General features: G+C 56.3%; 11 protein-coding genes across 11 annotated transcripts; 4 read left to right on the top strand and 7 right to left on the bottom strand.

Moving 5' to 3' along the window:
• Positions 1 to 1,721: 1,721 nt before the first annotated feature.
• Positions 1,722 to 3,845, top strand: BU26DRAFT_44783 (HET-domain-containing protein). The gene has a single exon (XM_033824665.1). It carries the CDS (start codon positions 2,133 to 2,135, stop codon positions 3,699 to 3,701), a length of 1,569 nt encoding a protein of 522 aa, XP_033681398.1. The 5' UTR covers positions 1,722 to 2,132; the 3' UTR covers positions 3,702 to 3,845.
• A 1,510-nt stretch (positions 3,846 to 5,355) lies between these two features.
• Positions 5,356 to 6,321, top strand: BU26DRAFT_402212 (alpha/beta-hydrolase; the record flags this gene model as incomplete). The annotated part of the gene is made up of 1 exon (XM_033822812.1): positions 5,356 to 6,321. A coding segment is annotated over one exon (966 nt), but the record flags the coding sequence as incomplete, so codon positions are not given.
• An 878-nt stretch (positions 6,322 to 7,199) lies between these two features.
• On the bottom strand, positions 7,200 to 8,149 carry BU26DRAFT_520874 (uncharacterized protein). The gene has a single exon (XM_033829394.1). It carries the CDS (start codon positions 8,093 to 8,095, stop codon positions 7,337 to 7,339), a length of 759 nt encoding a protein of 252 aa, XP_033681396.1. The 5' UTR covers positions 8,096 to 8,149; the 3' UTR covers positions 7,200 to 7,336.
• Positions 8,150 to 8,867: 718 nt separating this feature from the next.
• Positions 8,868 to 9,933, bottom strand: BU26DRAFT_520872 (uncharacterized protein). Its single transcript, XM_033829393.1, has 3 exons — positions 9,462 to 9,933; positions 9,333 to 9,406; positions 8,868 to 9,281 (listed from the first exon to the last, which is right to left on the bottom strand). The coding sequence occupies exons 1-3, from the start codon at positions 9,870 to 9,872 to the stop codon at positions 9,104 to 9,106; spliced, it is 663 nt and encodes a 220-aa protein (XP_033681395.1). The 5' UTR covers positions 9,873 to 9,933; the 3' UTR covers positions 8,868 to 9,103.
• Positions 9,934 to 10,075: 142 nt separating this feature from the next.
• On the bottom strand, positions 10,076 to 11,877 carry BU26DRAFT_44753 (FAD/NAD(P)-binding domain-containing protein). Its single transcript, XM_033824657.1, has one exon. It carries the CDS (start codon positions 11,566 to 11,568, stop codon positions 10,294 to 10,296), a length of 1,275 nt encoding a protein of 424 aa, XP_033681394.1. The 5' UTR covers positions 11,569 to 11,877; the 3' UTR covers positions 10,076 to 10,293.
• Positions 11,877 to 13,747, bottom strand: BU26DRAFT_44579 (uncharacterized protein). The gene has a single exon (XM_033824595.1). It carries the CDS (start codon positions 13,353 to 13,355, stop codon positions 12,186 to 12,188), a length of 1,170 nt encoding a protein of 389 aa, XP_033681393.1. The 5' UTR covers positions 13,356 to 13,747; the 3' UTR covers positions 11,877 to 12,185.
• A 114-nt stretch (positions 13,748 to 13,861) lies between these two features.
• BU26DRAFT_532260 (general substrate transporter) lies at positions 13,862 to 15,591 on the bottom strand (the record flags this gene model as incomplete). Its single annotated transcript, XM_033831087.1, has 4 exons — positions 13,862 to 14,399; positions 14,457 to 14,658; positions 14,720 to 15,342; positions 15,392 to 15,591. The coding sequence occupies 4 exons, from the start codon at positions 15,589 to 15,591 to the stop codon at positions 13,862 to 13,864; spliced, it is 1,563 nt and encodes a 520-aa protein (XP_033681392.1).
• A 491-nt stretch (positions 15,592 to 16,082) lies between these two features.
• BU26DRAFT_431290 (alkaline phosphatase-like protein) lies at positions 16,083 to 17,840 on the top strand (the record flags this gene model as incomplete). Its single annotated transcript, XM_033823923.1, has 2 exons — positions 16,083 to 16,444; positions 16,499 to 17,840. The coding sequence occupies 2 exons, from the start codon at positions 16,083 to 16,085 to the stop codon at positions 17,838 to 17,840; spliced, it is 1,704 nt and encodes a 567-aa protein (XP_033681391.1).
• A 131-nt stretch (positions 17,841 to 17,971) lies between these two features.
• BU26DRAFT_552431 (uncharacterized protein) lies at positions 17,972 to 19,807 on the bottom strand (the record flags this gene model as incomplete). The annotated part of the gene is made up of 2 exons (XM_033832155.1): positions 17,972 to 19,037; positions 19,088 to 19,807. Coding segments are annotated over 2 exons (1,785 nt in total), but the record flags the coding sequence as incomplete, so codon positions are not given.
• A 493-nt stretch (positions 19,808 to 20,300) lies between these two features.
• BU26DRAFT_460169 (glycoside hydrolase family 3 protein) lies at positions 20,301 to 23,125 on the top strand. The gene is made up of 5 exons (XM_033825026.1): positions 20,301 to 20,361; positions 20,413 to 20,811; positions 20,863 to 21,786; positions 21,839 to 22,033; positions 22,090 to 23,125. The coding sequence occupies exons 2-5, from the start codon at positions 20,418 to 20,420 to the stop codon at positions 22,893 to 22,895; spliced, it is 2,319 nt and encodes a 772-aa protein (XP_033681389.1). The 5' UTR covers positions 20,301 to 20,361; positions 20,413 to 20,417; the 3' UTR covers positions 22,896 to 23,125.
• Positions 23,126 to 23,317: 192 nt separating this feature from the next.
• BU26DRAFT_566767 (1-pyrroline-5-carboxylate dehydrogenase) lies at positions 23,318 to 25,088 on the bottom strand (the record flags this gene model as incomplete). The annotated part of the gene is made up of 2 exons (XM_033833572.1): positions 23,318 to 23,490; positions 23,540 to 25,088. The coding sequence occupies 2 exons, from the start codon at positions 25,086 to 25,088 to the stop codon at positions 23,318 to 23,320; spliced, it is 1,722 nt and encodes a 573-aa protein (XP_033681388.1).
• Between the last annotated feature and the right edge of the window lie 206 nt (positions 25,089 to 25,294).

The following is a 25,294-nucleotide window of genomic DNA, read 5'->3' as shown; positions in this document are numbered from 1 at the left end:
AGATTTGCGAGCCCTGGAGCGCACCATGGATGGTGGCGTGCCGCTACAGGCTTCACGCGGGCGCGGACGCGCGCATTCCGGGTCTTCCCCGCGCGTAGTTCGCGGGGTTAAATGCGGTTTCGGAGTGGCTGGCACGACTCCGGCTTGGTGGATGCTGCTCTTGGCTTAGCGAACGTCCGCCTGGAACAGCCTTCGAGACGATCCTCGGCACGTCTTGACGCGGTGGTACGATGGCGATCCCCCTGAGTCGTGGTCAAGCGTTTGAGGGGTTTTCACCGCATTTTCCTCAGGTGTGGGCACCCTCCAAACAGCTCAACCTCCTCTACACTTACGTTTACAGTAACTCGAGCGATAGCGGACGGCGAAGGAGGGAATCCCTCAAGTTTGGGTGCACGATGAGACACGTCTCGCGTGGTCTCGGCTGGCGCCTGGGAAGGGTTTACCCGCTGGCACTCGCGTTCGAGGCACCTCGGGTGCGGGCTTTCTGGCGGCCAAACTTTACCCGCATCCCCGGTCCCTGGAGCTGAAGACATCTCGCACGATCCTTCGTCCATCCTCATCACGATGTGATTCGGAAGCTTGAGCGGCGGCATGCGATTGGTGGTCTCTCACGGATCCGAAATCTTATCGAGATCGGCTGGATGCAAGAGACGAGTCAACAAAGGCTTCAACACGAGAGAATAACATGCAAAATCCCTTGGAAATTCAACTCTACGAGCCTTTTGCCTTTTCTGCCTCTTGCTCGTCGCTTGGAGAACGGGAGGAGCGAAGGAGGAGCAATGCGATGTTGCTTAAAAAAGGCGCAGATTGATCTATCATTGGAAATGACACCGGCAGTCATTCAGTGTGCTATCGCAGTCCTGAACAATGAGGCATTACAACCCTCATTCATACGGGCCGACTGCGGAACTTGCCGAATACCTCCTACGCGTCGCTATTATTGATGGCAACAGATTCAGCCATCGCTCCTCCTGGCCACCAATATCGCCATTACCGTCATCATTCCGCTTTCCAATCCCCTAGGAGAACGCCTCGATTTCCGGAAGCTATTGATACATTTGCTTCTTCGGCGGAGAAGTCGTCGTGCCAGGCGTTCCGGCTAAGGTCCTCGTCAAGCATCCGCTACACGCTTAACACCAATCTCAGTAGTAATGGGATGCAAGAACCTCAGGGGCATCCAAATTTCCACAACCACCTTGTCAATTATAGATCACTAAGTGTATGCGTAGGATTTCGAACCCAGGGTCAAAAGCCACCAGCCCCTGACCGCAAACTGCCACGCGTTCGTCTGCTTTCTGAGCCGAATTAGCAACTTCGTCATCACGGCCCTCTACTCACAAGCGCAAGAATTTCTACGGTCAGACCATCCGATAAGTCTCCCGACTCCACTGTGGCGTTCCGATCTTTGCGGTTCTCCTTGCGCAGTTGATGGGCCTCAGCATTGGCCTAGCGAGAACGATCTACGAACTAAGCTTCAGCTTTACTGAAGCGGAGAGCACGTACTTCATGTATCGTTCGGCGGAAAGAACATGGGGGTGGATGCGAGGGGAGGTCGAGATTTGAAAACCTGCGCTTGGTGTTGGACATCGCCAGGCATGAGCAGATCCATAAGAGCGATATCCCCATCGCTCTACGGACATTAATCGTCCGTCTCAATAGCCAGGAATTCTCTCATCATCCGAACCGGGCTTGCTTCGCCGAATGCGATGCGGTGCGGTTGACGTGCTGAGCCTCCAGCTCCTAGTCGGCGCCCGACAACGGCTTTGCTGTAGTGACTTCTGTGGCGCAGTCTCTTCCAGATTTTCGGCGCTCAGTTGACGGGCCATGCTGGCGGAAGGAAAATGATCTGGTGAGCTCATACTCCCTTGGCCGTCGCGTGATCTTTCAGAGCACTGCCACCTTGTAGGCGAACACCATTTAAGCGGACACAATTGCGCTCACACTTTCCCACATGGCTCCATGCATATTTGCGGCTGCCTGTCTACTTTTGTTCGCAGCAGTGCTTTTGTCAGCGGCATTGCTAATTATCCACATCTGTTTCTCGCGTTGCTCTTTATAGGCCAACCATATTCGAGACCGCAGGGCTCTTCTATCGACCCCGTCCAGCCGAGTCAACGGTCCCAAAGACGCGGATGGACTACAATACCACTTCAACTGAGGACTGTCCACCGGACCTATACGGCATGGTCGTAGCCCGACGTTGGTTGAAAACATGCCAGACAAAGCATCCGATATGTAGCACCGCATTCATCCTTACAGACGGTGGCTGCGAAGAATCGGACGTATCTTCCAACCCAGCTTTACTACTACCTAGACGACTGCTAGATGTAGGCCCTCATGGCTCGGAAGACGTGAAGCTGATCAACACGGACACGGGCGCTGATAAGGAATACCGGTATCTGGCACTCAGCCACTGCTGGGGCGACGCATCAAAGGTTAGAAAGACAACTCTCTCGAATCTTCTGCAGCATTGCGAAGGAATCCAATGCTCAACGCTCTCGAAGACATTCCAGGACGCAATCCTCGTCACTCAGCTTCTAGGATTTCGCTTCCTTTGGATTGACAGTCTTTGTATCATTCAAGATTCCCGTGAGGATTTCGAGCTTGAGTGTGCGCGTATGCATACCATCTACCTAAACTGCGATTGTATGCTTTCCGCATCCGATGCCAGAAGCGGTGACGAAGGTTTTCTCACTTACTGGGAGAGGGGCAATACCGGACAAGCTGAAGGAACAACAGCGCCCCCAAAGCCGAGACCCGCTCTTGATCCCGAATCAGCTTGTACCGTTCGAATCCGCCAAGGAATCAGCTGGCGTCAATGGTCAACGCTTCTGGCTGGGCCCTTGAGCACGCGTGGCTGGACTTTCCAGGAACGTCAGTTGGCCCCGCGCATCTTGCACTATACAAGACATGGAATGATGTGGGAGTGCCGCTCCTGCATAGGCGCTGGCGACTCCACGGTCTTGCAGTACCGAAGGACTTCTCACAAGCTAGACGACTACCGAACGATTTCTCACAAGCTGGACGACTACCGAAAGACTTCTCACAAGCTGGACGAACAGCCAAACCCAAGCACGCCTAGGATGCACTACGTCCCGTACGCTAAGCTACCGGACTTATTCCGCATCCTTGACGGATCGCCGGCCCAGGTTGGAGAGGATATTATGGCGCAATGGCTCAGCTTGGTCGACGATTATTCCAGAAGGAATCTGACATTTATTAAGGATAAACTACCAGCTATTTCTACCCTCGCAGCAATCGTCTCTTACATTTCTCCGGAACCAAGTGCATACCTCGCGGGCGTTTGGGCTTCCGATTTGGCTCGTCAGCTATATTGGCAACCAAAACCACGAAGCTCCCAAGGACGTACAGCGCACGCGGCGAAGGTCTTCGACCGTTTCCCGTCGTGGTCTTGGACGTCCTACAATGGGCCGATCACGTATGCCGTAGCGGAGTTCTTCTTCACGGACTACATGTACCACCGTACAGAGAAATACGAACCACATGCGGTCTTCAGATTCCTCTCGAGCGACGTCCGACCCCAAGGTCATGATCACTTTGGAGACATTGAAGGAAGGCAACTAGACGTGTATGGGGAGTTCGTGGATGACGCGAATCCAACATTCAAGACATCGAACTACTCGAAACATCCAGTCCGGTCGGATCTGAGGGTGAACTTTGATGACGGAGAGACGCATTAGCAGTTCCGGGGGGGTTGCACTATCTGCACTTGATGCAAGGCACGTCAAATGAAGGGCATTGTGCGCTTGGTCCGATCCTTCACCCAGCTGCAGGGGGCAAGTTCAAAAGGGTGGGGACATTTCTTGAGGTTTGGGAAGAACCCGTAGTGAAGCCTAAACCGATTCAAGGGGGCCGTATCAGCCTCATCTAAGGTACCCAAGAAGTCAGTCTACGCCAAGTTACTCCCCCTCGACTCGAGTCGCAAAAGGGACAACAACGTTGTTATTAGCCACGATCATCAATGATATATGATAAGAAGCCCTTACACACGGACAACGGGTTGGGAGATGGGAAAATCCGGCTGTGGGCTCACCGTCCCCGTTCAACTTCTATCGTCGCGGAGAGTCGCTGTGAGAATAGGTGTCGCGACTTCGAGAATCAATCATACCATCAGCGCGAGACTACGAGAAAGAGATAGACGAGATGCCGCGCCTTGTCTACACCCATTGCGCGAGGGTTCGCGGGCGTGGCCTGATACATTCGCTGATGTCTGGCGCATGGCGAGCATTTGGTCAACCTCAGGTCTCGGTATGCGAAGGTTTGCTTGCTTGAGGACTCGCCAATCTTGCGAGGAAATGGTGTCAATGGCGCTCTCATCCGCGATGGCAGGCACGGACTAGGAGCCGACCCTTCAACAGCTCGCCCTCAAGATCCGCTCCGTTTGGAAAAGTGCCGGGTCAAAAGCCAACGTTCCCACGATTGCGTTGTCTCGATGTCCTCCGTATCTCCTCTACAAGCATCGCACGCTCACAGAACCGTGCTGTTTCTTACCTCGGTTCACCGCGACTCGCATCGTCATCCCGCTATGCACTAGTCTAGCGTCTCGATAGTTCCCTTCCGCCTGTTCCTCGGCTCGGCCCCTGTGTAGCCACATCCGGCATAGATCGTCGCAGACTTCCTATTTCAAATGGCGATGTTCGCTTGGTTCGGAGGATCTGGCAAGCGGGTGCCGATCGCAGAACGCTCCCTCATTTCCCCCGCATTCTGATTGGCGGTGATATTCGATCCTATATAAATCCGATGGTTCATCATGCTTAGGCCTCGTGGCCAGGTCTGTGCCTGGGGGATTAGTATCGCCTTGTTTCTTAGATCTTACAAAGAACAGGGAGGGAACAGGGAGCGGGCAGAGATCTGCTGAATACTTAAGGTCGGCCCACCGATCGGGTAGCAAGACGAGAGACAGGACGGCTGCGCGTCGGTCCTCTTCCTCCCAAGATGCCTTCTCTCGTCCCATTTGGCCTGTTCGTTTCATTCTATCTCTACTTCTCCGCAAATGCAGCTCCGGCACCTGCTCCAATCCCCGCTCCGCGCCCCATAACAGCACCCGATCCGGACCCTCAACTGCTCTCCGGCGTCGTCGCCCCGCTCGGAGACGCAGTTGGAGCGCTTTCCAGCGATCTCATCGACGTCCTGAACAACACGTTAGACAGACTCCTGGATCCCCATCCCACAAGCACGCCAGGAAGTATCGACGATGTCCTCGTCTATCTACAAAACCGGTACGATGGTAGGCCAACGGGATACATAGGGAACGGTCTGGACTATGTCGCCAACGGTATCTTCGAGACCACTCTAGACGTCCAGGGACTCCAAGGCGGTACGATTGATGATAGTCCGGCGGGAATTAACTCCTTCGCGAATAGTAACCCGGCTCCGCCGACGGAGATATATCCAAAGGCTAGCCCGAGCGATGCGCCATATTCACTTAGCGAGTCACAACTGCGGTCTGCGATTTACATCCCATCGACCTTCAACGCCCAAGATGCCCCAACCCCCGTCCTTCTCGTCCCGGGCACGGGCGCATTCGGCGGAGTGAACTTCGAAGGCAATTTCGCCAAGGTCCTTGCACAGGATCCCAGCATCGGCCAAGCTGTCTGGCTCAACGTCCCAGGCGCCATGCTCATGGACGCCCAGATCAACGCCGAATACATCGTCTACGCCATGAACTACATGCATTCGCTGACGGGTAACACCGTCTCAGTGATCGGCTGGTCGCAAGGCAACCTCGACGCCCAATGGGCACTCAAGTACTGGCTGTCGACGCGCACGTCCGTCCGCCAGCTTATTTCCGTGTCTCCAGACTTCCACGGGACCGTCCTCGCGAACCTAGTGGATCTAGGCACAGACCTCGGCGTCGTCCCGATGTCGCAGGCGGTCCTCCAGCAAGAGTATGATAGCAACTACGTCACGCGCCTCCGCGAGAACGGCGGCGATTCCGCCTACGTCCCAACGACCACCTTCTACTCCGCGCTCTTCGACGAGATCGTCGAGCCGCAGCAAGGCATCGGCGCATCTGGCTTTCTCAACGACGCGCGCAGCGTCGGCGTCTCGAACAACGAAATCCAGTCCGTCTGCGGTGCCACGCCCGCCGGCGCCTTCGGCACTCACGAGTCCCTTCTATTCAATGGCCTCGTGGTCAGTCTTGCGATCGACGCGCTCAGGAACGGCGGGCCGGCGGATGCGAGCAGGATCGATTTGACGGCCGTGTGCCAGCAGGCTGTGTATCCGACGCTGGATCTTGTCGATGTGCTGGAGACGGAGGCGCTTATTCCGCTCGCTGGGGCGAATATTCTGGAGTATATTGTGGGTTTGATGGGGACGACGACGGAGCCGGTGTTGATGGGTTATGCGGCGAGCTAATATGGGACGTGTACGTATGCAATGAGTAATGTTTTTCAATTTGAGCACTGGTTCGTGGATAAGAGGAGGCCCTAAAGTGAGGATGCTTCTCATGGGAGGGTAGAAGTTTGACCATGGACTGAGGGAAGCGTCCCAAGCGGGACGAAAACTGCGCACTTAGTGACGATATGTGCGCGATCCTACATCCGGCTGGCTCGCCTCACCACACTACACCACAGACTGAAGGAGTTGAAATGCGGAGGATTTGGAAAAGGATTTCTCCCGGCTTGTCTCCTTCCCGGAATTATGCAGACGCGAGCACCCAATGATCTCTTTTTTTGCGGTGTCATGTAGTTCCGTTTCCTATCCCCGCCCTCGACGATTGGTCAATTTCTTGCAGGCATGCGGTACGCCTATTCTACAATTTCTTTAACGTTCCCGGAAATAGGCGACGAAAGATACTTATTCCCACGCTTAAGAGATTGGGGGGCATGCACGACTCACGTCCTTTCGTCCTCCCAACTCGACATCACGAGTACCACCAGTTAGGCGAAAGTTCCTCAAAGAGGGCGAATGAAGCTCAGAGTTTGACGGACATGTTGCGGATATAATGATGTTCGCGGGATTTTGACACGGATTGTCTACTTTTTCCATTTTCACTTCAGCACGCTCCGTGCATTCTGCTTGTTTGCGCTCCTAGGAAGGTTTAGTGGTAGGTGCCTTCTGTACCAGTGATGCAAATAATAAGATGAAGGAGAATAACATTAAGCCATGCCATTGGGGGAAGCGATGAGTGCGGCCCAGCTATGTCAGTGTGCTTTTCTCCATTCTTTGTACTACTGGCCCTCGAAGTAGTTCTACCCTATTATTTGATACATGGTGACAAATATGCAGGTTTCAAGCTCTTTTACTCTCGGCAGTTACATTTTCAGCTGTAGCTAGTGTATCTTTTTTTCACCAGAGCTCTCGCGCCCGTCTAGGTCAACTCGGCGTATCGTTTCAATCGGTCATCGCATTCCGAGCACGGTTGACCTACCAGCGATTTGAACAAAAGTGGGACGTCGTAGTATTTCGGTATTGGACAGGCAATCGCACTCCTATTGGAACAGGCCTGAAAGTGGTCGATAGCCACTTGAAGAAACTCAGACACCTTATCACCGCCGACTACTTTGTGACGATAAGTGGTTTCCCAACCTATGGGGACGGGCAGAGCCTGCCGGACCCCGTGTTTCTGGCAGATATGGAACAGGTCGAGCGAAGTCAAGCCGCCGACCTTTTTCAGTCCTGCGAAGATTGACTTCCAGGTCCCGTCTGTTAGGTGGACGAACTTGACGCCGAAGGTAGTGAGCGTCCGCGCGTTGTCATTGACAAAGCGCCGTAAGCGCCCGCCGCTAACGTATACGCCGTTTAGGTTAACAGCCGTGAGCTGCTGATATGGAGTCGTTGAGATCATGTAGAACTCGGCACTGCATGCATTGCACACGCGCAATCGAGGGCTTAATGCACATCCGAAGAGACGGACGCTTTCAACGTCGGTCAGAATCCGAAGGAGGCGAGCGACGCGGTATTGCGGAGAGTAGCTCCGGTTATGGGGTCGACTACCCGGTTCGCCTACGTTAATTGCCCGGACGCAAGGCGCGCATGAAGCGAGCCCTTGCATGTACTCGAGCGAAGTAGCCTCTAGGGATTTCGGATCGATGTGGAGGTGGGCGATTCTGCGCGGAAAGCCGGACATGGCGAGAGCATGCAGGACGGTTGGGTCTCCGAAGTGGATATCAACGTGTTCCAGTTGCGCCGCATCTGCTAGATTACTGAAGATATGCGCGAGCAGATAAACAGCCTCGGCAGATTCAGCGAAGCGCGCATCTTCTTCCCACTGTAAATAGGCCTGGGCTTGCTCGTTTACGGTCTTATGCTCGTTTCGCAACTCGGGAGGGAGCAGCCAGATGCGTCGGAGAGCGTCTCTCATCCCTGGGATGTTCGAGAGGTGCAGGAGCACATTTAGGTCTTTCCATGTAAGTCGGACTTCCGCGTCCTCGAATAAGACCCTGTGCCGAACCAACGTGTCGTAGACTGTCTTCCAATAGAGCTCTCGGCAAGTCAGACGTAGCGCGTGAAAGTCGGCATGTTCGTAGCAGATGGAACCGCTGTGCCTGTATTGGCCCAGGAGACGACAAATGCGACTGATAATCTCAGTTGGCAATGAAGGAAGCGTAGGTTTTGAACCGACCTTAGCCATGGTAACATTGAGAGCGTGCTGTGAAGGGGAAGCGGTCGAGTCCATTGTAGCCGAGGACGGTTGCGTGCTCCGAGGTTGGGTGGCCGTGGTCAGCGAGCTTGCAGATGGAGCAGCTTAAGTACCCCGAAGAGACCGTACGAGCGAAAGAGGCTAGCGTGCCTTCATCTACAACGCAGATATGTGACGGTGAAAAGAAGAACACTGGAGCGGTTGAAGAACACTGGAGCAGTTAAAGGATACTAGAGCAGTTAAAGAACACTAGAGCGGTCAAAGAACACCAGAGCGGTTAAAGAACACCAGAGCGGTTAAAGAACACTAGAGCGGTTAACTATTAGCTCCGAGTTTCGAGTCTGCGGTATCCCAGCTGGAAGGGAACCGGCACTCTGCTTACGATGGATACATGGGTTGGTGGCGGTAACGTACCGACGCACCACGCAGTTAAAAGTCTTCTTAAACCCTGAGCCCACCTACGTCGAGCCCTTAGAGCTACCTCCTCCTCCGGCCCTAAAGCCGAGCATAATACACGGCAGCGCCACCTAGTAGCACTGTCGGAATACCGATGCCTATCCCAACGCCCAGGGCGATGTCGTCAGACTTCTTCGACTCGGTGTCGGTGTCACGTCCGCTGCTACTGTTTGGGGTTGGCTGCGTGACGTCGTCGTCGATGGAAGTGGAACTGCGGCTGCGGAAGTCAGAGTCCGAGAGCGAGGATCCGTAATAGCCGGTGACGAACGTAAATGCAGACTGCGTGGAATCCAGAAGCGATGCTCCCACTGACGTTCCCGACGAACTTTGCAAATTCGAAGACTCAAAGGCCGGTAAGCCAGTCGCCCTCAAGGCAAAGCAGAACAGGGAGTTTTACCTCCGCGCCATCCGTAGACACAACATCTGACCCTCCTCCCGACGAAAGCCCCCAAGTCAACTCCGCACCGACACTAGTTTTCGCAGCGCTGCTGCCCTCAGACGTGCTTATCAGCACCGCACTAGTTATTGCAGCCGCAGTGGGTCCTTGCGATGTCTCTGCGGCCCCCGCATTTGCGGAACACGCCGCGAAGTATGCTGTCTTAGCGGCGCTTTGCTCGACGAAGACGAAGCCGAGAGAGCTGCACGCTGAGCGTACGCAGGTTGTCATGTAGTCGAGCGCGGTGGCGGAGTCGCTGCAGTACGAGGATGTGGCGTCGGCTGCGCAGGGAGAGAAGCATGGGTTTGCGGTCTGGCTGTTTGTTCGACTGCAGAGGGTGAGGACAGCGGCTAGAAGGCTCGCGAGGAACATTGCCTGTGGGTGGGAACGGTGGTGGTCATGGATGACGTAGTAAGGATGAGTAGGGAATTAGGGACCGGGGATGTGGATTGGGTGATAAGGCTGGTGCCTGGGTAAATATTTGGGTTAGATGTGTGAGCCTCATTGCGTGAATCGTCGGGTGAGCGTGGACAAGGCTGGACAGGTGATGCACCATCACGCCATGACGAATAGGTATGGCTGCCGGTTGGATCCCGAAGGGGTAGTTGTGGCGTCCGAGCTGGGACGGATACGAGAAGATCAATACCATTTAAGACGCGAGTTCGTGATTGCACACTGACCGGTGAAGTGATTCGAGACGACCCTAACAAACCCTCCCTAAAAAAAATATTTTGAGAGTCGAACACAGACGGTATACCCAACAGTACGCAATATCCAGATCACCGTGTTCATCTCACAGCTTCTCCCCCAGCACACCCTTCATATCCCGCTCAACGTCGTTCAAATACAGCCATGCCAACGGATCACCCTCCTCTTCATGCCAGACCTGCTCTTCCGGCAACTTCCTCTTCTCCTCTTCCGAAAGCCGGATATTGCTCATCTGCGTGCTCAGCACCAAAACCCTATCAATCCTCTCCTGCCGATATTCCTGCCACTTGCGCAGCGCGCCGCGCAAGTTCAAGTCCACACCGTCGGACCCAAGCGAGCCCAGTAGCAGCGCAAGACTGTAGCTATCCTCGAACGCTTGATTCGCGCCCTGGCCCGCGGTCGGCGGAATCGCATGCGCGGCATCGCCCACGATGACTACGCGTCCGCCGTCCGATGACCATTTATCTAGCTTGGGCACCGTGTGGAAGGGCCAGGTGTTGATGCTGTGCACGTCCGGGGTGCTGATCTGCTCCTGTCCGGACTGCACGAGGTCGGACCACTCGTCCATGTCGCGCTGATGCATTTCAACCAGCTCAGTCTTCGACTTGAGCAGCGCGTCCCACCCCGAGCGTTCTTGCATGGGGTAAGTGAACTGGCGGCCCGCGAAGATCTCGGTGCCGTCGGCGTTCTGCGGCGCCATGACGAAGGCACCGTTCTTGCCGTGGATGGAGACGGGCATTGGGAAGGCCGGGGAGGGGAGGCGCAGCTTGGAGGCTGGGAAGGCGAAGGTGACGCCGAGGAAGCCGGAGTAGGCGGGCACGATGTCGGGTAGGATTTGCGCGCGCACTTTGGAGTGGATGCCGTCGGCGCCGATGAGGATTTCGGCGCGTTCTTCGGTGCCGTCGGCCAAGGCGAAGGTCACGCCCTGGTCGTCCTCGGCGACGATGTGAGAGAACTTCCGGCCATACTGGATGGGAATGCCTTGCTCCTGGACCATCGCACGTAGCTCGGCGATGAGCACGTTGCGATAGATGCGTAGTGCTTGGTACCCGTAGCGCTCCTTGTTGCCGAAGTAGTACTTCCCAATCTCTTTGTGGTCCGAGTCGTTCATGAACGTCAGAGTGTCGAAGTTGTAGCCCTTGGTGCGGATGCGCTCATAGGCTCCCAGATGGTCTTGCATGCGGAGCGCGTTTGGCGAGAGCATGAGAGCACCGCCGAAGTCGTAGGATGGGTCGCGCAGCTCGTAGAGCTTGGATTCGATGCCATTTTTCTTGAGGGCTAGGGCGAGCGTCAGACCTCCTAGGCCGGCGCCGATGATGGTGACGGACTTTGGCGGGATGGAGGTGGTTGTGGAAGACATTGTTGAATAAGTGGGTTCGTAGGTGATTCAAATGAAACAGAGATTGGTGAACTGGTAGGATAGAGACGATGCTGGATTTTTAAGATGCCGTGATGATGAGGCGGAAACTGGAAGGCTCCATCGCGCTCTTATACGAAGCTGAGGGCTGTGAGCCTTTGAGGAGCAGGCCCCAAGCCGCGCCATCTCGACCGTTCTCCTCCCGACAGCCGACCGATTCGAAGCTTAGAACGAAGCAATTTCATCTGGAGCCGAGAACATGCGATGGAAAAGCGAGCGGAGATGGGATGGGTTTGGATGGCAGCCGTTGAAGTAGCGCACGGCGACCGACGGCGCTAGTGGAGAAGATATCGGATCCGGGATCGGCTCCGCCACACGTCCGAAGCGAATGTCCACAGGTATGCGGTGCCAACCTCAGCGTTGGGTGGCCGGTTGTTGGAAGCTCTGTACGACTTAACACTGATCCAGCTGTCTCGCGGTGATGCGGGTACGTATAATACCAGTCCTCCCGGTGAGCACCCACAGCCCAGTCCACTCGATGAAGCACATAACATCATATCATCCGGATCTAAGTCTAAGGTATCACATAGCTAGCATGTCACAGCAACTTGGCGACAACTCTACTCCCACATAATCTTGAACAACATATACCCACTCTCGTCGCCCCTTCCAACACCCCTCCGCTTCTCCAGCATCTCCTTCTCCACAATCCTCAACACATGTCCATCCCCCCGCTTCGGACACTTCCCATCCGCGAATGCTGCTTCCGCGGTGCCGGGGATGCCTTCAAACTTCCCGTCCTTGCGCACCGTCACTACGAGCCAGAATACTCCATCGGGAGCGAGCAGATCAGCGGCGCAATCGCGTAGCCACGCCGCGTGCTCGGGCGCGTAGACAACGTCGGCTGCGACAAGCATGCTTGCGGTGGAGTGTAAGGAGGCAGGCGGGGCGGACCAGTCGAGTAGCATCGTCTTCACGGGCGCGGAGGAATCCGGCTGGCAGCCAAAATTAGTTGTGATGTTGGCGCGCAGGTTCTCAAGGACAGCGGGGTGATAATCCGTCGCGAGGATGGAAGGCTGCGTCAGGGACAGACGCGGCATCAACTGCCCTAACGTGAGGCTCACAAGGCCCGTCCCGGCTCCTAGCTCGATGATGCTCGCATCTTTGGGTAAGCGATGCAGGCCAAAGCGCCCCGGAGCTATGCACAAGAGGCCCGAGAGGATGATGCTGGCGCCCCAGCTCTGAAGGCCGACATCCGTATGATCCGTCCCCGAAAGCGGAGCATCGTTGAGTCGGGCTTGGATGGGTTTCTCTTCTCCAAGAGCGGCTGACACTGGGAACGAGAAATCACGTGTTAGGGCTTCATCGGCCTCGTGGTCCGCAAAGTCACTGAATGACGCAAGGATGGATGCCGCTTCATCGATAATGCGCGACTGCGAGTCCTCGGATGCAAATGGCAGTTCATCAGCGCGCGCAATCAGGGTGGTGAGCCAACCGACGGCGAGAGTGCGTTCGAATTCGTCAGCGCGGAGCGCCGCAAGCGCTTCTTCGGTGTCTGAAACACCCTCGTCGGTCACCTCTTCATCCTCGGAGACGTAACCGGAGTCGGCATGCGCGGTCGCTGGCGCGCTCTGCTTTCCTCGGGTGAGAGTGACGGGGAGCCGGAGTGGGCAGTAGAGGGCCTGCAAGTTATGCAGCGCGGACGTGATCTGGTCCTCGGTGGCAGAGCGAAGCGAGCGGACGGGAGGCAAGCTGCTCGAAGGAGGTTGGCAATGCCCGGAGATGCTCATCGGACGGCGCTGATGAGGGGAGTAGTGAACGCGCAACGCGATGAGACGTGAGTAGACAGGAGGAAGAGGAAAGAAGGACAGCCTGCGACGAAATAAAGACGAAAAGAGATGCAGAATATACGACGATAAGGAAGCGAGGTTTGTCGGTAACCTGGAAGGTTAGTCTAGGCCACGCTCGGGCTTCAGCAGTCAATTTTTCACCGCCTGTCATCTCTCGTGGTGGGCAAACGTGCGGTTTCGCGATCCATGGATGAATTCTGGACCATGGTGGTGATAGAGACCAACGCATATATACAAATCCGGCTCTAGGTATAGACGCACGGGGATGGCGAGAGCTCTCCTCATCGTCATCCTCCGCGAAGAGCTTCACGATGCTGTGCGGAAAATTTGCGATATCGCCACGTGGGCCGCTCGGTAATCTGATTTGGGAAGCGGGATCTAACCAAACTAGGTTTAGCTCAGAGTTTCGCCCCCTTTTGCGACTCGCCTACCAACGTACATACCGCTCAAGCTGCGACACGCTCGACCTTAGTTACACTGCCCTTCATCCGCTCTTCCTCTTCATCCTCATACATCTGCACATGAGACCTAGTCCTTGTCTTGCCGAACTTCTTAATCGGCACGCCCTCCAAGAACAGCTCATCAATCTCCTCCAGCGTCTTCCCACTGCACTCCGGAATGCAGAACCAAGTGAAGCAGACGGCGAAGAAGGCTGTGACTCCAAAGATGAATCCGACCTTGCTTCCCAGCCCGGCATAGTCGTCGTTGATGAGGTAGGGGATGCTGAACGAGACAGCGAACTGGAGCAGGATGTTGAAGCAGGAGCCGAGCGCGTACGTCTTGTCGCGGAGGTGCTGGGTTGGTATCTCGGCCGCCACAACGTGCGAGAGGGGTGCCCATCCGAGTTGGAAACCGAAGCCGAATATGGTCGTCATGGCTACAATGCCTTGGCGCATAGGCAATGAGGGTTTGTCAGGGGTTCCTAGACCACCCATGGTGAAGAGTGCGCCCATTTGGATGATTGCGCCGACAAACATCAGTGGTCTTGCATAAGTTAGCGCAATGCCCCAATCCGCCCGTGCACTACTCTCAAAGACTTACACCCGGCCCGTGCAATCCGTCAACAGCTGCGTTATCAGCACTGAGACAATGTTGACGCTGATGTTGATAGAAGTCATGGAGAAAGCGTCGATAACTCCAATGCTCTTAATGAAGATCGTACCGTATACGGAGATGAAGTTCTGGCCCGTGCCTTGGAGGAAGACGTTTACGCCGATGACGATAAGGGTTCGCTTGAGGTTTGCTGTGCTGCTGCGTTAGCACAACGTTCTTCTACTCGCGCATGGGCAAGGCTGATGACTTACAGCCCCGGAAGAGTTCTGTGAAACGACCGTTCTCGACCGTCTTATTCAACGTGCTCTTAAACTCGCGAAATTCCTCCTCGATCTGCTCCTCCGTGTACCTGCCCTCGCGTAGCAGCCGTAGTGATTTGATAGCCTCTTCATCTCTCCCTTTGGCGAGTAGCCAACGCGGCGACTCCGGCACGTACCAAATGCCACAAAGCAGGATGGAAGGTATGATGAAGAAAAGACCGAGCGGAATCCGCCACGAATTATCGCCTTCGACGGTACTAGTACCGCGGCAGATGACCGCACCGAGAAGCTGGCCGAACAGAAGGCTGGATTGATACGTGCCTACGACGAAGCCACGCACGGAGGGAGGTACTAGTTCCGACTGCAAGACCGGAACCAGCGCGAGCTCCATGCCGATGTAGACGTAGGCGATGATTCGACCGGCTAGCATTTGCCACCGATTGTGCGAAGTGACGAGTATGACAGCGCCGACAAGAGCCCAGCCACACATGACGAGGAAGCAGTTGCGACGACCGAGCTTTCCGCTGATGATGTTACCAGTGACCAGACCAAAAGCGAAGCCGATGTAGGTCAGGCTATTCAGGAGAGACAAATAGTACGATTGAAGCGCGTATCTGGATTGGCATTAGACATGCAATAGATTGGAAGTGCTGGACCACTCACACCTCCGTTGCCAGATTGTAGACACCGAATTTACGCGCAAAGGCGTTCATCGCCTGCGTATTGGAGAAGACGCCCTGGTCCAGGCCGAAGTTGACCTGCGACAGGGCGATGATCGAGCAACAGTAGGCCAACCGAAAGTTGAAGCATCGTACAAACTTGCTCAGGCCTGTCTTTTCGGTCGAGGATGAGGTGGGAGACATTGTGGGTAATCGCGCAAGGAGACTCCAAGGATATAAAATGATGCGCAGCGTGTCCGGCGAGCATAGCGAACTCGTGGATATCGTGCAAATTTATCAATTCCACAGGGTTGGTTCCGGAGACCCCATGGGGTGCCATGATTCAGTCGCCGAAATGAGACCAGTCCACGATGGGAGGGCAAGGCGAGGAACGGGGAAGAGTGGATGCGAGGCGGGGTAGAGGTGCGGAGATCATGATGTTGGCGACGGGGAAGAACGGAGATTAAGACACGCAGCTGCTTAGGTCGACGGGGAAGAGCGGAGAAACACGAGTCCTCCGCGATCTTTCCGAAGCGTATGCCGAATGAACCCATCCCAGCTCTCTGCAATTTGAACCTATCCTCCTTGTCTTCTCTTCATTGTGATACCACATTCTGGCGGCCCGCTGGAAGCTCTTCAAACGTCGCAAAACCGTCAAGCTTCCACAACCCCTTCGAATATCCTGACCGTCGACAATGGGTTCCATGCATAAGCAAAAACGGCCGAACTTCCTCATTATCGTGGCCGATGACCTTGGATACAGCGACGTGGGGTGCTTCGGGGGTGAAATTTCAACACCCACTCTTGACAGACTCGCCAGCACTGGCGTGCGGTTAACCAACTTCCATACCGCATCAGCATGTTCGCCGACCCGATCAATGCTGTTCTCTGGAACCGACAACCACATTGCAGGGCTGGGCCAAATGGTCGAGCACATGGCAAAGGACGTCAACTACAAAGACCATCCCGGATATGAGGGCTATCTGAACTTTCGAGTGGCCGCGATGTCCGAGATATTGCAGGACGCAGGGTATCAAACGATTATGTCTGGCAAATGGTAGGTGGCTAGGACCAAACGGAAAGGGCTCACGCTGACGGTTTGTCGTTCAAGGCACCTCGGTCTCACAAAAGACACATGCCCCCACGCGCGCGGGTTCGATGAATCGTTTGTCTTCCTCTCCGGCTGCGGCAATCACTTTAATTATGAGCCGCAGCTGGATGACCCGTCGCATGCCCTCTTCACGCCTATGAATGCAGGGAAGTTCTGGATGCGCAACTGCAAATATTTAGACAGAACAAATCCTCAACATGTTCCAGCGGACTTCTACTCGACGACATCTTTTACCGACGAGCTGATCAAGTACCTCGACGCGAGAAAAGATAGAACGCGGCCTTTCTTCGCGTATCTGCCCTTCACAGCACCTCATTGGCCTCTGCAAGCTCCACGGAAGCTGATCGAGAAGTACAAGGGCACGTATAACGATGGTCCAGAGGGTCTGCGGTCGAAGCGACTCCAGAATTTGATCGAGATGGGTATCATAAAAGCTGACGTGGAGCCTGCACCGGTTACTATGCCCCCGTCGATGGAGTTATCTCGGTGGGAAAACATGACCGAACAAGAACGCGCCGAATCAACACGTAAGATGGAGGTATTCGCTGCAATGGTAGACTCGATAGACGAGAACATTGGTCGGGTGGTGCGACATCTGGAGCAGAGTGCGGAACTGGATGATACGTTCATTTTGTTCATGTCGGATAATGGCGCCGAGGGAGCCATGCTGGAAGCGCTTCCGATGATGGGCGGACCCGGCTCGGTAAACAGGATCATCGACAAGTACTACAATAACAGCCTGGAGAACATGGGGATGGGCGACTCCTATATCTGGTACGGAGCGGAGTGGGCGTCCGCTTCGATGGCACCATCGAGGGGATTCAAGACATGGATCACTGAAGGTGGGATCCGATGTCCCTGCGTGATCCGGTATCCGCCCCTCCATGCGTCCTCAGCGAAGTTGGCTGGAGGATCGACAACCGACTCTTTCTCAACGGTGATGGATATACTCCCCACAATCCTCGACCTTGCCGGGGTAGAGCACCCAGGAAGCAACTTCAGAGGAAGAGAGGTGGTGCCAATGCGCGGAGCGAGCTGGACACCACATCTGGGCGGGCGGCAGGCAGGCTTCCACGACGAAGAGAAGGAAATAACCGGCTGGGAGCTGTTCGGTCTGCGCGCCATCCGAGAAGGACACTGGAAGGCGCTCTATATGACGGTTCCTCGTGGCAAAGATGCCTGGGAGTTATATAACCTTGCCGACGACCCTGGCGAGATGCACGATCTCGCCGAGAAGGAGCCGAAGGTGCTGGAGAGGTTGGTGAAGCACTGGGAGACGTACTACGCGGAGACAGGCATGTTTGATCCAGGCCAGGAGTTTAAGTATACCATGTACGCATAGTGGCCTTGGCAGTAGAATTACAACAATCCTTTCTACTCAAACCACAGACGCTACGCCTGAAGCAGTTGAAATGGTTCGAAAGAGTGTTTGCAAAGTGCTACGCATGAATGTGATATCTGCGGACTGACTCTCCCATTTCAGCAGCGTGGAGATAGCCGTCTCGATTGAAGAAGGCCAGTTCGGTGGGGGCAGAAGGTCCCTATCGGACTTGGCGACGACCGCGAGAATAAGGAGAGCAAACGCGAAGGTATGCCGGCACACGGACCAGGTCCCACCGTGCCGGTGGTGGCGATCGAAGTACACGATCCCGCTTGCACAGGCAAACACGCACTCCTGAGCATAGGACAGGATCCGCGGACTTAGTGCATGAGTTTCCGGACGGTGCAGGGCGTGGTACAGGAAAGGACGCTGAATGTGATGTCGCCATTCATAGAAGCGTCCCTGCAGATAAAAGGCTAATTCGTTGTCCGGTTGATCGAGCGGATCGAACCGTATGGAGTGAGGAAGATGTGAGTACCAAAGCGATATCTGTCTTTCGGTTTCTTCGTACTGCTCTTCGAGAGAGTCGATATGCGTCATCCAGTATTGCTCTCCCTTGCGGTATAGCAGCCACAAGGTGTCATTGATGGTTCGGCGGAGCGAAATCTCGGCAAGGTAGAAGAACCAGCTTCTCTCTTCTTGCCAGGAGTTCAGCTCATTCGGGGATGGCGGCTCAGTAGCTTCTCGCTCTGTTGAGATGGTCGGTGGTAACGGGAACATGGAATCCGAACGCGCCAGTTCTTCAATGCCACTGGACTTGAAAGGGAGCTCGGGTAGCAGTTCGTTTTCGGCCTTGAAAATGGACCAGAATACGCGTTGCTCGAGTTGATACTTTAGAGATTCTTCAGAATGTTGCGCTTGCAGCATGCTAACCCTGCGTTGTCGCTTCAAATGCGCCTGCAATCTCGACGACGCTTGCTGAATGTAGAACCATGCTTGCAACGGCCTGAGAGCATACTTTTCGTATATCGAGGCGAAGAACAGGCATTGGATGTCGGTGACAGAATACCCCAGCAGTCCAATGCGCTTCTTGGCGGCTAGATAGTATGCTTCTGCTGCAGCAACATCTGCGTCTTGCAGAGAATCGTGCCACTCAGATGGGCCTGCCGCATCCCGCTCCCATGGAGATGTGTAGCAAGCAAGAGCGCACGCTATGAGCTTCCATGCACGTTAGCTCGAGGCGCCCGAGGATGATAGAGGGCACATACAACGAGACAGGACGGTCCGTCCCAGTCGAGACCATTCTCGACAGCCCGTTTGGCATAACGAATCAGCTGGCCACCCTCAAGGATGGGATTCCGCGGGTGGACGTGAGCTAGGAACTTTCGGCATAGGGGCACAAAGAGGTGTTCTTCAACGCCGGGTCCTGCCATGCGCGCCCTTGGCGAAAATGGTGCATGATGAGAGGAGTAGGAGTCGAGATTCGCCTCCAGAGCGAACGACTCGATAGCGGCGACGGATGGCTCAATGACGCCGTGGAAGACGGGCCAGCGCAGGATGCTTTCACACCTAGTGGAGGCATACGGAGGCGCGCTTGGGCAGACGGACAGTAACTGGCTGGGCCGAGACGATACAGTGGCCGGGCTCGCGGGAGCGAAATCGTGCGAAGGGGAAACGTCTAGTGAGCCCTGGTCTGCGGCGAGCTGTGGGGGAGGTCGGCCGGGGCTGTGAAGCAGCGCCTTGATGTCGTCAAGGCGCTGCAGGATCTCGCGTTCAGCCGGCGTGCTCTCGCAGCCGACGGCGTTCTCGGCACCGGTGCTCCACACGCACTGGGCATCGTGGTGCTGGCAGAAGCCGCAGACGGGCTTGATGCCATCGCATCTCGTCTTGCGCAATCGGCAGAACTGGCAGGCGATGATGGTGCGCTTGCGGCGGGCGAGCTTCGCAGTGGCTGACCGTCGTCGCGACGCTGGAGCGGATGCCGACATGGGCTAGACGCAAAGCTGCAGGTGGTCGGAAGTGGGCAGGGCTGGAAAGCGTGCAGCTGCAACGGGGAAGCATGGAGATAATATCTATCAGGAACTCCAGGGTGCCAAGCCCACTAGTCCGAATTGGGTAATGACCTTCCTCTTCCCCAGACTTCCTTCCCCGCAATCCGTCTCTCCACATTCAATGCCGACTTGCAGACATCACACCTGCCCTGCTTCTGCAACGCGATGATGCATGCCCTAATGCCAGCTGTAGCCCAGACGTGCGCGCGCCGGAATCTTGCACGCGGAGAAGCAACAGCGAGCAGACAGCACGCACGGCAATCCCGCCGCGGCTGGGGACATTGCTCCGGCGCGCACGCTATATAATCACCATGGGGCCTCTACTAAAGATCAGTGCACAACTTCGCGCCTCAGCATCCTAATGAAGACGGCAGCGATCCTCTTGCTGTCTGCTCTCACGACAGCAGCCGCTCTGCGCGCCCACGGCCGCCAGAATGTCATCGAGGACGACAGTTACTTCTACGGCGAGTCAGAGCCAGTCTATCCATCCCGTACGTCTCGGCCCGACACATGGACTGCAGTTACTCACCTTTCGGTTGTAGCTGAAATGAACCCCGGTTTGGCGGACTGGGTGGCTGCCCAGGCGCAGGCGCGCGCCATTGTCTCCCAGATGACCGTCGAGGAGAAAGCCAAAATCACTGTGGGCGTCACCCCAGGAAACAGATGCAGCGGCTTGACTGGATCGGCCCCTCGACTGGGCTTCCCCGGACTATGCACTACCGGCGCCGGCAACGGCATTCGGCAGGCCGACTTCGTCAACGGCTGGCCGGCGGGCATACACATCGGCGCCAGCTTCAACCGGCACCTGACGTATCAAAGAGGCGTCTTCATGGGCAAGGAAGCTAAGAAGAAAGGCTCCAATGCGCTCGGCGGCCCCGTCATGGGTCCACTTGGGCGAATGGCGCTCCATGGACGCAACTGGGAGGGCTTCAGCAATGACCGTAAGCCCACCCGGTAGAGTGCAACCAATATCATCGCTTATTCTCTTGTAGCTTATCTCGCAGGTCAGCTCTCGGCTCTGACAGTGCAGGGCATCCAGAGCTCAGGCGTCATGTCCATTTCCAAGCACTTCGTGGGTTATGAGCAGCAGACGTATCGGCTGCCGTCTACTAACGGCACAGGTGCGAATGCGACTCTCGTCCGCGCGTCGATATCTGCCAACATAGACGACCGAACGATGCATGAGCTCTACCTTTGGCCTTTCGCCGACGCGGTGCGAGCAGGCACCGCGTGCATCATGTGTTCCTACAATCGCCTTAACAACTCCTATGGGTGCCAGAACAGCAAGACACTCAATGGGCTGCTCAAGACTGAGCTCGGTTTCCCCGGCTGGGTTGTCACGGACTGGGGTGCCCAGGATGCTGGCGTCGCAAGCGCGCTTGCCGGCCTGGACATGGCTATGCCGGACTCGGACGACTACTGGGGGCAAAACGGCACGCTGCTCACCGAAGCTGTCAAGAACGGGTCTGTCCCTGAGACGAGGCTGGACGACATGGTGATGAGAATCATTACTCCCTGGTATTTGCTCGGCCAGGACCGCGGTTATCCTTCCCCCGACGCGGGCTTGCCTTCAGACTTTACCGCGCGTCGCGCCCTAGTCGATGCAAGAGACCTGGCGAGCAAGTCGATAGTGCTGCAGAGCGCGATTGAGGGACAAGTACTGGTGAAGAACGTGAATAGTGCACTTCCTCTGAACAAACCGCGGATGCTCTCCATTTTCGGCTATGACGCGCCCGCTCCAAATGTCATGAATGTCCCGGTACCTACTTCCCCAGGTGATACCAGCCTCTTCTCGAACCCGTGGACGTCTGGATTTCTGGGTGTTGAGCTCTCCACATTCTATCCGATCATTTTCGGTGGCAGCCCCGGTTTTGAGCTCCCCAGCATCGCCAAGCTAGGCACCTTGGTTACTGGAGGTGTGTCTCTCTATTCCCGTGGTCGCCACACTATCCGACTAACTTGATACAGGTGGCAGCGGCGCCACTGCGCCGTCATACATCTCCAGCCCATTCGACGCCATCTCCCAGCAAGCTTACGAGGATAACACGGCGATCTTTTATGACTTCAATTCCACGGATCCGGCTGTCGACTCTTCGTCGGACGCTTGCCTCGTTTTTATAAACGCCTGGGCAACCGAGGGCATGGATAGGCCGGAGCTGCGCGGTATGTGTCTCCGTTCGTAGTGTGACTGTGACCATGGCTAGCTCTTGCTCATACAGCCGCAGACGACTACTCGGACAGCATAGTCAAGAACGTGGCATCCAAGTGCAACAACACCATCGTCACCATCCATAACGCAGGCATCCGGCTCGTCGACCAGTGGATCGACCACCCGAACATCACCGCCGTCATATTTGCCCATCTCCCCGGCCAAGACAGCGGCCGCGCCATTGCATCCGTCCTGTACGGCAAAGTCTCCCCGTCCGGCAGACTCCCATATACCGTGGCGAAGAACGAGTCGCATTACGGCGCCCTCTATGCCCCGTTCAACGCCACGGACGCCGCCATGTTCGCCAAGTTTCCGCAGGGAAACTTCGCCGAAGGCGTGCATGTCGACTATCGCGCCTTCGACAAACACGCCATCGAGCCGCGCTTCGCGTTCGGCTTCGGCCTGAGCTACACCACGTTCGACTACTCGGGCCTCAGCGTCGCGCTTGCGCCGGGGAACCATTCCCTGCTGCCGCCCAAGAAGCCCGTTGTGCCCGGTGGCAATCCAGCGCTGTACGACACCGTCGCGCGCGTCTCCGCAACCGTCGCGAACACGGGTGCTGTCGATGCAGCGGAGGTCGCGCAGCTGTACGTCGGGATACCGGGCGCTGATACGCCGGTGCGCCAGTTGCGCGGCTTTGAGAAGAAGACGATTGCCGCTGGGGAACGCACCAGGGTGGGATTCGAGCTGGGACGGAAGGATCTGTCCGTGTGGGACGTTGGGGCGCAGGAGTGGGTGTTGAGGAGGGGCGAATACAGGGTCTATGTGGGCCGGAACAGTAGGGACTTGCCGCTGGAGGGCACGTTGACGTTGTAGTTGGCTTTGTTGTCTGCACAGCTGGGCGGTTAGTTGATCGGAGTTCTATCCTTTGAGTGGGCTGTTTAGCGACGTTCGCGGAGCCCCATGCGCGATGCTGTCTGTCAGCTTAAGCTGCTTTCATTCGTCCGATGAATGGCTACCGATACTTGGAGGGATGCAAAGGCTGCGGCATGCCGTTGGCCTCGGGGACGTGTACTGTACAGCTAACGTGCGACAATTTCTAGACCAGGTTCTGTAGGGAACAACTGCCGCAGAGCTGGGGGACAGCTCTGAAGGGGATGAGAGGGCATGGTGCAGCGAAATTAACGTTATGCATGGCCAAAGATAACACCGTTCAAAGCTTTTCTATGTCACGGCCATCATGCGCCATATCCAACCAAATTCGCAACGACTGGAGCATGATTGCCCCCTCACAAGCGCTAACGATTGCTAGGGTACAAGTATTCGGTCTGCGGGAAGAACTCCTCCTTGATGAGTCGCGGGGTCGTGAAGCGCAACAAGGTGTTGGAGCTTCCAGCCTTGTCGTTTGTGCCGCTTGCCCGGCTTCCGCCGAAGCTCTGCTGTCCAATGAGTGCCGCTGTGGTCTTGCAGTCTAGCGTGTGTTAGCAGTGTGTTTAATTGATGCGGCGGGAAAGACTCACTGATGTAAAAGTTTCCAGCTGCGTAGCGAAGAGCGTCTTCCGCTTGGCGAATGGCGGCCCGGGATTGAGCGAAGACAGCACCGGTAAGCGCGAAGCCACCTCCAGCTTGGTCCACCTTGGTCAAGATAGAGCTCCACTCGTCATCGGGATAAACATGGACCGCAAGCACGGGGCCGAAGATCTCGTAGTTGAACAGCTTATGGTCGGGTGACTCAGAAAGGTAGACGGTGGGCCTGACATAGAAGCCTTCGGAGTCATCGTAGGTGCCGCCGGCGAGGAGTTTGAGCGAAGGGTCTTTGTTGCTCTCGTCGATGACAGCTTTGATCTTATCGAAGGAGCGGCGGTGAATGACTGGGCCCATGAAAGCGGCGAGGTCCTTATGCGGGTTGCCCTGGGTAATATCATTGACATCCTTGAGGAAAGCGGAAAGAAACTCGTCGGATCGAGACTGCGGCAGATACAAGCGGGAAGTGGCAGAGCACTTTTGGCCCTGGTATTCGAACGAGCCGCGAATGGTATGCTTGACTGCCGAAGGGATGTCGGCGGTTGGGTGAACGAGGGTGAAGTTCTTTCCGCTTGTTTCTCCGACGAGACGAGGGAATTCGCGGTAAGTGTGGTTGCCGATGCCCTGGCCAACGCGGGCTGAGAGTGAGCGGAACACGTCTGACGAGCCTACGAAGCCGAGTCCAGCAAAGTCGCGGTGATTGAGCACGACGTCGTTGATTTCCTCGGCGTCGCCGGGTATGAATTGGATGACGTCTGGAGGGAGACCGGCCTCGAGCAGGATCTTATGTACCAAGGTGCTGGCGTACACATTGGATGGAGACGGCTTCCAGAGCACCACGTTGCCCATGAGCGCAGGCCCAGAAATCAGATTGCCGCCAATGGCAGTGAAGTTGAAAGGCGAGATGGCGTACACGAATCCTTCCAGCGGGCGGTAGTCCAGACGCGACCACATGCCATCGCTGCCGCGGGTCGGCTGTCTTTCCAGCAGCTCGGCGGCGTAGTTGCAGTTGAGGCGGAAGAAGTCAGCCAACTCGGCGGCAGCGTCGACCTCGCCCTGCCAGATGTTCTTGCCCTGGCCGAGCATGGTCGCTGCAATGAGGTCGTAGCGGTACGTGGTCGCGACGAGCTCTGCGGCCTTGAGGAAGATGGCGGCACGGTCGACGAAGGGCGTTTGTTCCCACGACTTCTTCGCCGCGAGCGCAGACTCGATGGCGGCCGCGACCTGCTCTTTCGACGCGAGTGGACAGCTGGTGAAGGTGGTGGCATGTTCGGCGGGCAGCGGCTGGTCCCACGCCTTGCTCACGGGTTGCGATGTGCCGTTGACGACAATCTGGCTTTGGAGCGGGAGCTGAGAGGTGAGCCTCTGCAGGGCCTGCTCTAGTTTGGCGCGCTCGGGGGAGCCTCTCTCGTACGTGGGGTTGGGTTCGTTTCGTGGATCAGGGAGCCTGAAGGGTACCGTGGCCATGGCGCGGAACTGTGGGCGAGGAAGCGCGCGCGGTCGGCGGAATGTAAGAGGTTGCGGCCGTAGTCGCAGGCCTGACATGTTGTGCGGCGGATTGAAGTCGCCATGGCGAGCTGCGGAAAGGCATTGAAGTAGCTGCTCCGCCTGCGTCGTCGCCGGTATAGGAGCGATGGAAAGCGCGACCGGCAGACAGCCGGCGCGGGAAGGCGCGGGCGGGAGCGCCGCCGTTGGGGGAGGCGCGACCGGGAGAGCGGCCGATGGTGGAAGTCGCGACCGGGCAGGCAGCC

The sequence above is a fragment of the Trematosphaeria pertusa genome (assembly GCF_010094035.1).
Source record: "Trematosphaeria pertusa strain CBS 122368 unplaced genomic scaffold BU26scaffold_10, whole genome shotgun sequence".
NCBI lineage: Eukaryota > Fungi > Ascomycota > Dothideomycetes > Pleosporales > Trematosphaeriaceae > Trematosphaeria > Trematosphaeria pertusa.
The sequence above is the reverse complement of the archived record's forward strand: the minus strand, read 5'-3'. Positions and strand labels throughout refer to the sequence as shown.

Coding starts and splice junctions, on each gene's coding strand:
- BU26DRAFT_44783 (XM_033824665.1), top strand. CDS start 2,133: ATGGACTACAATACCACTTCAACTGAGGACTGTCCACCGGACCTATAC.
- BU26DRAFT_520874 (XM_033829394.1), bottom strand. CDS start 8,095: ATGTCCGGCTTTCCGCGCAGAATCGCCCACCTCCACATCGATCCGAAA.
- BU26DRAFT_520872 (XM_033829393.1), bottom strand. CDS start 9,872: ATGTTCCTCGCGAGCCTTCTAGCCGCTGTCCTCACCCTCTGCAGTCGA. Junction 9,407..9,461: donor TGTCTACGGATGGCGCGGAG/GTAAAACTCCCT, acceptor CCGGCCTTTGAG/TCTTCGAATTTGCAAAGTTC. Junction 9,282..9,332: donor TCCACGCAGTCTGCATTTAC/GTTCGTCACCGG, acceptor TGACTTCCGCAG/CCGCAGTTCCACTTCCATCG.
- BU26DRAFT_44753 (XM_033824657.1), bottom strand. CDS start 11,568: ATGTCTTCCACAACCACCTCCATCCCGCCAAAGTCCGTCACCATCATC.
- BU26DRAFT_44579 (XM_033824595.1), bottom strand. CDS start 13,355: ATGAGCATCTCCGGGCATTGCCAACCTCCTTCGAGCAGCTTGCCTCCC.
- BU26DRAFT_460169 (XM_033825026.1), top strand. CDS start 20,418: ATGAACCCCGGTTTGGCGGACTGGGTGGCTGCCCAGGCGCAGGCGCGC. Junction 21,787..21,838: donor AGGCACCTTGGTTACTGGAG/GTGTGTCTCTCT, acceptor AACTTGATACAG/GTGGCAGCGGCGCCACTGCG. Junction 22,034..22,089: donor GGATAGGCCGGAGCTGCGCG/GTATGTGTCTCC, acceptor TTGCTCATACAG/CCGCAGACGACTACTCGGAC.